General features: G+C 35.6%; 1 protein-coding gene across 1 annotated transcript in view; it reads right to left on the bottom strand.

Moving 5' to 3' along the window:
• Nucleotides 1-2,541: 2,541 nt before the first annotated feature.
• Nucleotides 2,542-13,138, bottom strand: part of LOC143251602 (uncharacterized) — an 83,723-nt gene continuing 73,126 nt past the window's right edge. The window contains exons 11-13 of the mRNA XM_076502872.1: nucleotides 12,725-13,024; nucleotides 10,672-10,729; nucleotides 2,542-6,376 (exon numbers count right to left, since the gene is read on the bottom strand). Of these exons, the coding sequence (XP_076358987.1) occupies nucleotides 6,209-6,376; nucleotides 10,672-10,729; nucleotides 12,725-13,024 (526 nt within the window). The 3' untranslated portion in view covers nucleotides 2,542-6,208. The remainder of the gene's footprint in view (nucleotides 6,377-10,671; nucleotides 10,730-12,724; nucleotides 13,025-13,138) is intronic.

Raw genomic sequence — 13,138 nt, 5'->3', positions numbered from 1 at the left:
AATGTTCATTTTTAACAGAAGTTATTTCACACATCTTTCTTTAACACAAAATAATATTTTTTTTCTGTTTGAAATATTAAATTTGAATTCGAAATTTAAACTATTAGTACTGTGTACGTCTCTATTTCATTTCGTTTTATAAATGTAACTGTTATAAAATTCAGGATTTTCTCAATAATCACCCTTATATATCAACAAGTGAAGCTACATCCACTTATATTATAATACAATAATCCATGTCTTAGAAAAATTGATAAAATTCTTGTATTTGTCTAATGTAACGGATTTAACATTATTTTAATATCTATGTTTATATCAGTTTAATATTTATTTAGAAATGTATGTAACTTATATTGTTAAATGTGTATTGCGCATGTCCCACCTATTTTCTAAATTTGTAGAAGATTCTCGAGAGTAAGAATCAACAATATATTTTTATGAAAGGACTAGAGTATCTTCGAATATTGCTGGTAAAAGTTTTGTACATAAATTATTATTTGTAATGATCGTTATTATAAATGTTATTGCTATTTATAGATTAAAGTATGTTTGTGCTAACAAAGAACATTTTGTGTATCAATCTTGTTGGCAAATACCATAAATTTGATGCATATCAGCATTCGGTTAATTTCTAAATTAAAATTAAAATTTCGAACTATTTGAAATCGTAAGACGTAACATAATAAATCAGAGACTTATCCGAGATAAATTATAATACGTAACTGTAATAAATTGAGGACTGGTCCAGGATTTGAATGAGATACAAAATTAGGTCTAAATTATTATAATTAAATTGATGAAACTTTGTAGAATGGACAACTACCTGTTGTGAAGACACTAAGTGTAGAGGACGACGTTTCGAAAGTCTTCTGCCTTTCGTCTCAATTAAAGGTTGCCCAACGCCAATTTTTAATTTTCCAAGGATGGAGGTGTAATTGATTTAATATTATTTTAATATCTATGCTTATTTCAGTTTAATACATAGTTAGAAATGTATGTAACTTATATTGTTAAATGTGTATGGCTCAAGTCTCGCCTGTTCTTGAAATTTGTAGAATATACTTGAGTGTTAGAATTAATATATGTTTTACGAAAGCACTAACGTGTCTTCAAATATTGTTGGGCCAACTGAGCTTTCTAGAACTTCGCCTAGTTATTATAAATCGATGCGTCAAGAGACAATTTCAGAATATTGTTTGATCGCTAAAGTCAGTATACTATAAGCCTCGGAAGCAATAATTGTTACAAACACTTATTAATTGGAAAAAAATACAGATATTTGACCAGGAATGTTTATAGATTTCGAACATTACAGACTTTAGTGAATTAACATAGGGCGTCAATAAATGAGGACATTAGATATTTTCGTCGGGAAAAGCTAACGTATGAAGAATAGAGCTAACTAGCATTCCCGTCAAGTGAAGTGTATCAAGCTGAAAGTAATTTGTGCCTCGTGAACCGCCAACAAAGTATTTAGTTCTAGACCAAATAGAGGACTTAATATTGTTTGTAAAACTTTTGTATATAAATCATTATTTGTAATAAACATTATTATAAATTGTATTGCAGTTTGTATATTAAAATATATTCGTGTTAATAAAGAAAATGCTGTGTATTAATCTTGTTGGCAAATAATAGATTTAATACACATCGATATTCAATTAACTTCTAAGTTAAAATTTCCGGCTATTTGAAATAGTAAGACGCAACATAATAAATCGGAGATTCGTCCAACATAAATTATATTACGTAACACTGAAAAATACGTAATATAGTTAAAGCGCATAAGTAACTACTTATTTCGCGTCACATTAAATTTCAATTTTTTAAAATTATATAATATCATCTTCTAATTATAATTACCCATTTTCAGATAATATTTGTCTTCATATATTCTATTTTAAATGTTTTATATTAACCGAGGGTAAAAGAAATATATAATTTAATTACAAAAGTTATCGTCTTATGTGATATTATGCGTTTTCTTCTTCTTTCTAAGGAACTGAAGAACAGAATAACTTTTAACTCAATTCATTATTTGCAAGCAGGTGCTTTTACTGTTACGTTACCGAATCACGAATGACACAATTCTTATTGATTTTTACCACAACGGAAATTAACAAGATTCAAGCTGTACAAAACAACCAATAAGTCTTCAGTTTTCTTTTTCGAGAGTTCTATAAAGTGAAAATAATATTTCTTGAATGTAGTTAATATTCACTAAGAAATGGTGTCCTGACTTTTGCATTGTTTATAATTAGTATATTAGCAGTTAGAAAACAACTGGAAGTACAACTAATTAAAAGGATAATATTACAGCGAGATATTCAACGCTAAATGAAATTATATACATTACAAAAACTTTGTTGTTTTAATCTAACTCTTCAAACAATTACATAACTTATCCAAAAATTGTTTTAGCTAAAAACTTGTTTATAACAGAAAGAGATACTTGAGCCAGAATTATTGTAAGAATGTTAACACTAGTTGTACGAAGCTAAATAACAATAAAGGAGACAACAAACAACACAATTGGTGATTGTCATTCTTTTAGAAGACGCGAGTTTAATTTGTACCCCCTTTTATCAGCACAATTAAGATCAAGGAATTATATTTAGTTGTTTGTAATGCATACAGCATAACTTTCATAACTGTTACTAGATGACGCTAGCATACAAAGGTAAATTAAATATATTGTTACAAAACAGTGATATTATTTGCTTATATTACAGTTTCTTATTTGTCACCATAGAGGTCCCTACAATAATAATAATTTTATAAAACGTCTATGTAAAGATCTCATAATTCTTAAATAGCTCATTTGAAAATATCTGCATTATGAAAAAAAATAGCAACAATAAGGTGCAAAAAAATATATTACTATAATTTTTATTTTACAGCAAATCCGCGTTAGAGTATCTGCTATGTCCGCTTCAAGTAATAAAACCCCAGATGTTAGCGTCGCAAGTCCGTTAATGTGTGTTAGAAAGTTAGTTTTTTGAAATGTTTTAAAATGATCTCACACTTCGATATAAATTAACTCTTGTTGCATACGAAATTATCAATTCATATGAAAACATTTGTCAAGGAGAAATTATTTTGCTAATTGAAATTCAAAACACAGATTTAATCAAGTAAGTCACTCAGGGCCCGGCATGGCCGAGCGTGTTAAGGCGTGCGACTCGTAATCTGAGGGTTGCGGGTTCGCATCCCGGTCGCGCGAAACATGCTCGCCCTTTCAGTCGTGGGAGCGTTATAATGTGACGCTCAATCCCACTATTCGTTGGTAAAAGAGTAGCCCAAGAGTTGGCGGTGGGTGGTGATGACTAGCTGCCTTCCCTCTAGTCTTACACTGCTAAATTAGGGACGGCTAGCACAGATAGCCCTCGAGTAGCTTTCTGCGAAATTAAAAAACAAACAAGTCACTCAAAATATTTACAATTACATCAAAAATATGATTTTTTTGTTAGTTATTTATGTTAAAGGCATAAATTTGAAGTTGTATTCGCAGAAACCACCCTTATTTTGCTGAAAATGAACGTGAGAGACAGAAAATCTAAAACTGAAGTTCTCTCACTAGCACTTATGAAATATATATGCCACCTCGATAGTACGTTTATGGGCTCATAATACTAAAAAACTTGTTTCGATACCTGTGGGAGGCAGAATACAGATAGCCTCTAGTGTAGCTTTGGGCTTGATATATATGTGACATAATTTTTATTATTTCGAGCACTTCCCTTTAACATGTGACAGCATCCCTTTTGCTTTGTCTACAAAATTCCGTTTGTTCCATAATTTTGCGGAGTTAAACAGGAGTATATGCGCATGGTCGTCCCTAATTTGGAATGAAACACAAAAGAAAGCAACTAACCAACACCACTCTCACCAACTCTCTGGCTACTCTTATATGATAGAGCCCGGCATGGACAGGTAACTGGTTACGGAACTTCACTCGCAATCTGAGGGCCGCAGGTTCGAATCCTTGTCCAACTATATGTTTGCCTCTTCAATCGTGGGGGCATTATAATATAACGATTAATTTCACTATTTGTTGGTAAATAGTAGCCCAAAAGTGAGCGGTGGGTGGTGATGACTAGCTGCATTCACTCTAGTCTAACATTGCTAAATTAGGGACAGTTAGTGCAGATAGCCCTCGTGTAGTTTTTCGCGAAATTCAAAATAAACAAACTTGCAGTCAAGAAATTGAGGAGTGTCCTGTAAGATAAAAATAAGTTTTGACTTTGAAAGTCTCAATGTAACACATTTTAATATAAAAAATCCCAAAGTTCCAATTGTTCAATATAATATGATCTCTCAACTTTGCTACTCAGAAAGTCTAAAACAATTTTTCTGCATTGTTGTTTCAAAAAGCAAACAATGGGTAAACGACTAGAGAATTGTACTTTAACATTTTGTATTAATTTCACCAGATGTCCCCAAAAATCTTTTATAAAGTTGAAATTTGAGCTCTGAATTGGTCATTTTGAGACGTCACTGTTTTCACTTCGAAACTAACGACTTGTAGTTCGTATGTGCATTGTAGTATGGTACCTGAACCTCATAAAACAGATATTCAATTGACCGACAACTTCTGTGGGCTATATCTATCTTGGAAACTTTTTGAGAAATGTTTCGAAGTTTTATCAGACTCACTATTCAATCAGAGGAGTCCAACTCTTGTCTGATTGAATAGTGGGACTTTACCGTCATTCTTATAGCCCATCCAAAGAGCAGAGGGCAATTCTGTGGCAGGAACACAAAACCATGAAGCCTTGTACATAGCTACAAAGCTGGTATACGATTATGGTCGCTGTTTTGGTTTCGAGATTACTTACTGGTCAGCTGTTTGAAAACATATTGTTTTTTATGCGGTTTTTTTTCTACACTAATTATCAATTGATTATGAGCACTTTCGGGTCTGTTTCAAGTGTGTGTGTTTTTTTCTTTTTGATGGATTGTTTTAACCCATAAACTAAAATGGGAGAATTAGTGATGATTAAAGAAAGATGTGGTTTGGAAACAGAAAATCCAATAATTCTTTCAAAAGATTTGGGAACCACTATCGAAATATTTTATCGATAAATGGCAGTCAAATAAAACATTATTTCAAGTGGTAACTTGTATTTTACAAGAGCATTTGAAATTCATGTTTTACTCGTTAATAAAAACGTAATTCAAACTTAATTGATTTTGGTTAAACCTTGGTAGAGTTAATATTATTTGCCCACAGTATAATTAGATGCTGTGTCAAAGTAAAATAAAGTAAAAAGAAATCCTACATATTTTAAACAATATCTAAACTATTAAAATTTGGTTCTTTGGAATAAAATAACGATATTATCAACAAACATATGTGAAAATGTAAGAATCTTTAAGTGTTTAATTATTAATTTATTTGCAAAATATTGAAACTAAAGTTATGGAAATGAAGATTATTTGTATTAAACTATTAAAGTTTAAAATTTGTTTTTCAATTTCGCGCAAAGCTACACGAGGGCTATCTGCGCTAGCCGTCCATAATTTAGCAGTATAAGACCAGTGGAAAGGAGGCTAATTATCACCACCGACCGCCAACTCTTGGGCTACTCTTTTACCAACAAATAGTGGGATTGACCGTACATTATAACGCCCCCACGGCTGAAAAGGTGAGCATGTTTTGTGCGACGGGGATTTAGCAGTGTAAGACTAGTAGGAAGGCAGCTAGTCATCACCACCCACCGCCAACTCTTGGGCTGCTTTTTTACCAACGAATAGTGGAATTGTCCGTTACATTATAAAACCTTCACGGATGAAAAGGCAAACATGTTTGATGTGACGGGGATTCGAAGCTGCCACTCTCGGATTACGAGTCGAGCGCCGTAACCACCTGGCCATGCAAGGCCTAATTTAATGTAATTTTGTTAAATAATTTTCTTTAATGTTCTCTACAGTTTTTATAAGCCCACGTGAATGAGAAGAAAAATAAAAATAACGTGATATAAATCTATAAAATTGGCATAAATTATCATTTGGTAGATTGAGTACCTAAAACAAGCGAACTTTCCCGTTTTTGCACCATAAATACTCAAAACCCACGCATGCTCCATTAATTTAAATTTTGAGATCTGACGCACATGAATGGAAACACTATAGAAGTGATAATCGAAGAGCTTGTTTCAGTAGTAGAGATGTGTTTACTTGCAACGGTTTTTATATTTTAAATATTTCATGCAAAACAACTATTGAGTGGATCCTGTTGAAACGCCATCTTGACTTCTTGTAGAACACGTAGTCTTGGCCCCAATGGTATACCGATTTTCTCTAAACGTTCGTCTGTGAGATAAGGGAGTTCCAAGATGCCGATTTTTTCTCTTTCAAAATTAGAAGCATATTTCTAAAACAAAAAAAATGTAAAATTACGCAAAGGAAAACAACTGTTTCTATGGAAATTAGTGTAATTATCAAAACTGAAATACTTCTATTAGAAGTTGAGTATGAGACGGTCACATTAATTATGGATACGGTTTTCACCAATTAAGATAAATGTCATGAAAAAAGAGCAGAATATTTTTAAATAAACCCTGTTTTCAAATAAATATAATTTCTAATTAAACAGAGATTTAGTTGTTGTTTGTCATTAAGCACAAAGCTACACAAAGGGCTATCTTTGCTCTGCCCACAACGGGTATCGAAACCCGGTTTTTAGCGGTGTAAGTCCACTGATACGCCGCTGTGCCACTGAAGCGGGGGCAAGATTTAGTATACTCTCATTTAGTGGAAAATTCATTTATTGTGGACAATTTTACTGACAAGTTTAGAAGAAACAGATCCCCTAAAATGGCGTTAATGGTTTCTATCTAATGAAAACCTATTCAAAATAGAAGTTGCACTTATTGACTGCATTTACATCACTGAGCAGGGATAAAGAAGACCGTGAGCCATGATCAGCTTGTGCATTACACTATGTAACAAAACTTTTACTTTTTCTTCTTCCTGGACAGAAATTGTTATTTCCCAATTGCTTACGCCTAAAGTAAATGAAAAATACCTATTTTTCTCTTCAAACATTGCTTTTGTGACCTGGGTAATGAAATTTTCAAATTTACCCATTTTCCAGAAAATTCCAGGTAGATTCAGTGCTGAGTAGCTGACAGAGAATTTTCTCGAACTTACAAGAATTTTCAAGAACTTTTTAGAATGTTATAGAACTTACAATAATTTTCTAGAATGATGTAGAATTTTCTAGAACTTTCCATAGTAATATATATACAGGTGCTCACCACTCACCACTTTAGTTTAGTTTTAGCTGCCTAAGTGAACACATAGACCAATCTGATTTTGTCAGAGATGGCATCAAGAAGCTGCAAGCATTCTCCAGACCCATTCTGCCATGTATGTGGCCAATTTATCAAAACAAGAGCGAAAAGGTACTCTGTGACAGCATCTGCTAAAATGTGTGAAGTCTACAAGGCATATTTCGGCATGCCTATCGTGGGTCAAGACAAACCCTGAACACATCATTTTACCTGCGAACACTGCAAAAAAAACTCTAGAAGGTAAGACGGGCAATTTCTGTTTGCGTGAATAGTAAGATTTTATATTATACAAATTTTAAACTTTAAATATCTTTTAATTTATTTTTTCTTAATTTCCAATAGTATAGAAAAAATATCACATATAAAATATTTTGCATGAACCTCTTACATATTAGTTGTGGATGAAATAAATTTATTCTTCATAATAACAATTTTATTTTGCTCTTTTGCATGATGGTACAGAGTGGAAAAGAGAGCCATGAAGTTCGCTATTCCAAGAATTTGGCGTGAACCCACTGGCCACTCAAGCAATTGCTACTTCTGCATGGTGGACCCTTTCATACGCTGGACTGGCAAGAATGCATCTGCTATCATGTACTCGGACCTTCCATCATCCATCGCCCCAGTTCTAAATTGCCCTGAGCTCCCTGTATCCACTCCGTCAGAGAAAAAGCAGCCATCCTCAGAAAGGAGCAGCGAATCAGAAGAGGACGTTGATGATATAGATTACAATTTCACAGGTACAGCTGGTGAGAGAAGCCCATATTACCCCAACCAAAGAGGCCTCAATGACTTGATCAAAGATCTTGGTCTAAAAAAGTCGAATGCCGAACTTTTGACATCTAGGTTCAAGGAGTAGAATTCGTTAGATGAAACTGTACAAGTCGCAAGTCAGAGGAAGCGTCACCGACATTTTTCAAGCTTCTTCACTCGTCAAGATGGGCTCTGCTCCTGCCACAATGTATCCGGTCTGTGTGAGACTATATATGGGGGCTGATACGTGAAAGTGATTTACATTACAGTCGCAAATATCGGAAAACTACTCACTTCTAAACATTTTTGTTCATTTTTGTATAACTTTAGAATAAATACATGTAAATCTTGATTCATGTGTTGTTTTATTCAGACCTTATGTAAATGAAAATGTGCAAATTTGCCCGTTTTTACATAGAAAATAGGTTAATTTCTAAATTTCATTATCCAGGTTAAAAATCAAAGTTTGAAGGGAATAATGGCCATTTTCTGTACTTTTACAATATAATCAGTTAAGAAATAACAGATACTATCTAGGAACAAAATTTGTGTTACATAGTGTAATCCATCATAATGGTGCAAAAGAACGCACTGCTTATGGGCAAAGACGGATATTGCTGTCTATGAAGGAAAGGAGCATTTGTCTCTTACTTTTATAATTCAGCCCCCTCTTCCAGTGGCTCAGCAATAAGTCTGAGGGCTGACAGCTGCTATAGACGAGACTTCGATACTAGTAGTGGGCACAGCATAAATAACTCATTGTGTACGTTTATGCTTAAGAACAAATAAACAAACTAAACTGCTAAAAAAATTTAAGGAACAAGTATAATTTATCTCAGCGTTCCAAAAGTGATAATATTTTTATTTTTTTAGGTAATTCGCCTCATTTCACTTCCATCTGTATCCATTTTTAATGTGTAAAGAACAGTAAAACATGGAGAAATATATTTTTTTAAATGACCAATATTACCAATGGCCAGGTTGATTAAGGCGTTCGACTCGTAATCTGAGGGTCGTGGGTTCAAATCCCCGTCGCACCAAACATGTTCGCCCTTTCAGCCTTTGGGGGTTTAATATGACGATCAATCCCACTATTCGTTGGTAAAAGAGTAGCTCAAGAGTTGGCGGTGGGTGATGGCGACTAGCTGCCTTCCCTCTAGTCTTACACTGCTAAATTAGGAATGGCTAGCGCAGATAGCCCTCGAGTAGCCTTGTGCGAAATTCAAAAAACAAAACAAACCAATATCACCAAAACTGATATCCCATATGAAACAATACTTTAAACAGTTTACGCACGTTTATTCAGGAAATGTTTGAAATATTCAATATCTAGTGTGACCTCCACAGGCTGTGACACACTCCTGACACCGACTTGGCACACTTCGAATCAATCTATTGATGTTATCTTGGGGTGTGGCAGCCCACTCGTCTTCTAGGGCTTGTCTGAGTTCCTGTACATTCTGAGGAGGGTGCTGGCGTTCACTAACACGCTTCGACAACATATCCCAACAATGTTCAATCGGATTTAAATCTGGAGATCTGTCGGGCCTCTCAAAAGTCTCTATTCCTTCCTCGTCAAGGGATCCATACACAGTCTGGCAACGTGGGCTCGCGCGTTACCTTGCATGAGAATAAACCCATCGCCGACAGCACCGGCTAAAGGCCTCACAATGGGTTCCAGAATTTAGTCTCTATATCGTGGTGCGTTCAGAGAACCCCTGTCGAGTATGAGTAAGTATGTGCGGCCACCCAAGTATATGCCTGCCCAGACCATTACAGAACCTCCTCCACAAGTGTCGACTTGCACAACGTTACAGGCGGAAAATCGATCTCTTCAGCATATCCACGCTCTCGCACGTCCACCACCACGAGACACAGTGAACCAGCTCTCGTCTGTCCACAGCACGGTGGCCTATTGACGAGGTTCCCAGTCCAGGTGTCTGACGAGCAAACTCCAACCTGGCTGCACGGTGTCGCACTGACAGAATAACGCCTCTTGCAGGCCGTCTGGCCCTAAGGCGTCCTTCGTGCGGACGATTGCAAACTGCACACACGGGTTCCAGTGAAATGCTAACCTGTCCCGCAGAAGGTAGTCACGGTGTAGCAGTCCTCTCTGGCTGTTTTGAAGTGATGACGGCTTTGACTTGGTCTTCTGCCATAAGAGTTCGTCTTCTGGTAACGTCGCCAAAGTCGATTGATGACGCTTGGTGACGCACCGATGCGCTGTGCCACCCTCCTTTGGGTCTGGCCATTCTCCAGCATCTGGACCGCCCTGGCCACCTCCTTCTCTGTTAGATGGCGCCTGACTACTTGGGTACACAAGATGAAGGTACACACTGACAAAACGAGCCGCAAAAGATCCATGTTGGTGTTTGTTTCGAAAATTAATGAGAAATGCATAGTTTCACGCAACAGTCTTATATAGGGTACCTTAAGTTTTATTCTCCTTGAGTGAGGTGAGTTTCGTTTGAGTTGCTTCAAACATCACTCGCAAGCTTAAAAAATACACTTGTAGACGAACAGATATGTTTTTCACACATAAATTTAGTTATGACAAAAATATACTGAAATATGTACTTGTTCCTTTAATATTTTTGAGCAGTATATAATTCAGTCATACCTCATAACCAAGTTTCTTCAGAAGCTGTCGGATGAGTGGAGGTTCGTCTCCAAAAAACCTGGAGAAAAGAAAAGACAGAAACATCTTTAGAGATGATTAAAACTCTACTTTATATGTTTCAGACGATGGATTAATTAACAGTGTTAATTGTGAACATTGTTCATCAATACCACAGATTATAACGCTAGGACACTTGAGGAATAACATTATAAATAGAGTTATAACTCAGTTTAAAGAGACCAAAAATTGTACACACATCATCTCTATTCATGTTAGAGGTAATTACAATCCAAGTAGAAAAAAAAAAGAAAGAAGAAAAACAGTTGTTCCTTGGTGTATAAGTTAATATCTATATTTTCATAAGGTAACCATGAAATGTTTAGCAGTTGGCGATTCCTGGGTCAAATACTACTTCAGTGATGTTCCAGTTGAAGAATAGGCATTAGTTCTCTGGACATGAGCCTGTCAGCCAGTGAGGTCATTGAATCTGTTGTGAAAGCAGAAGCAATCAAAGACGTTGTTTCCAGTTCTGGCGACCTCAACAATGTTCCAGGATGAAACGTGTATTCTCGACTTTAAACTGTACTCGTAAAATATGACCTTGATAGTTTGGTGACTAACACTTGCCTGTTTCAGTTGTTAAGGTCAATTCGCAAGGTTGGCTCAAAAAAAGTAAAACGTTTTCGTATACGCATATAATAAGAAGTTCTTATAGCCATGACTATAGTTATCGTAACCTTTAACCTTCATATTCACTATGAGGGATAACCTATACACTGGATAGGTTAAGAAAAGAGAAAGTGTCATAGGCTACTGTTTGGTAATAGTGTGCGGCTATATAAAGTAAAAAAAAAAAAAAAATTGAATAGGGGTCAATGACACTTTTTATTTATATCAACAATACTTTTCTCTATGATATAGGTCCTGCTTATCTTTCTTTGGTTGAATAGTGTTCAGAGTTACTGATTAGAAGTGGAATTCTCTGAAACTATTGTAACACATTCTCGGCTGCTTTGACTATGCTGCTCTCTAGACGCACGTTCTCCACGACAATGGCTCGAGATGTCCCCAGCAGAGTCTTCAGGTAAGCGAAATTGTTCCCGTAGACAGTTGATCAAAGTACAGATTGACCTGGACTCTCCTTGAATTTAGATTTCGAAATTCAAGTTTTCAGAATACTACGTTTATTTATTATTCCAACCTTTCTTTGACTTTATTTTAACATCAAGTTTGTATGACAGTCTTCAGTTATTTATAACATTTTATCCTTGAACATTGTAAACTTGAACTTTAATATTACACTTTTCTGTATAGGACATTGGGTTCGGATTGTGCTATCGTGACATTGTTTAGATTACCTTTACACATTTTTAGCCCAACTTTCCCGTGAGAACACAGATTTTGCAATTTTGTTTATGTTTGATTAAAGTTAAAGAAGTGTTATTTCTTTCTTTTCCAACCGAATGGGCCCGACATGGCCAGGTGGTTAAAGTACTCGACTCGTATTCCGAGGATTGCGGGTTCGAATTCCCGTCACACCCAAACATGCTTGCCCTTTCAGCCGTGGACGCATTGCATTGTGATGTTAATCCCACTATTCGTTGGTAAAAGAGTAACCTAAGAGTTGGCGGTGGGTGGTGATGACTAGTTTCCTCCCCTAGTCTTACACTGCTAAATTGGGAAGGCTAGCCCTTGTGTAGCTTTGCGCGAAATTCAAAACCAAAACCAAAACATGTGTTATACCTTTATTTGGGGAGGGATGAATTGAAATTATTATTTTTTCTTGACGTTATTTGTTCTTGAAGTATTTGCTATTTATCATTTAGTGTGGTGTATAAATTTACAAATGTATTAAAACGATGCCTGTGTATGTCTTTTTAAGTCGTATTTTAACTGCATTCATAAAAAACGTGTGCACATCATGAAACACTTGTACACAATAAACATCATAGATACATAAAACACGTCAGCCGTGTTTAACGCAAATGGGGTTCATTTTAAGAGAACTTTTGGTTCTCAAAATGAAATACAAACCTTCGTTTGTCATTCTTACTTTGTTAGTTTTTGTACTTTGTCGATATTAGGTAGTTTTAAAACGTCACGACCAAACGTCTTCCATTCTCGGCTATGCTGCTTTCTACACGCACATGCTCCACGAAAGTGACTCGAGATGTCCCCAGCGGAGTCTTCAAGTGAGCGAAATTGTTCCCTTAGCCAGTTGACGTCATTGCGTAACACTTCTAATTGTCGCACTATAACTTGCTGAGTGCGCATCTCGGATGAAAGATGTGCTACACTTCGAGCTAACGTCACAACGTGGGATTCCAGTCGCAGAAAGCGCTTGTTCGGCACACTAAAAATAATCAGACATTAGGTAGAAGTTTATAAGAAGAAAATAATACATAAAACACATTGATATCCAAATTAGAAAGACTAACTAATCTGTAGTTGACATAATTCATTGTCG

Source organism: Tachypleus tridentatus, chromosome 6 (assembly GCF_004210375.1).
Source record: "Tachypleus tridentatus isolate NWPU-2018 chromosome 6, ASM421037v1, whole genome shotgun sequence".
NCBI lineage: Eukaryota > Metazoa > Arthropoda > Merostomata > Xiphosura > Limulidae > Tachypleus > Tachypleus tridentatus.
This window is presented reverse-complemented; position numbering and strand designations above follow the sequence as displayed.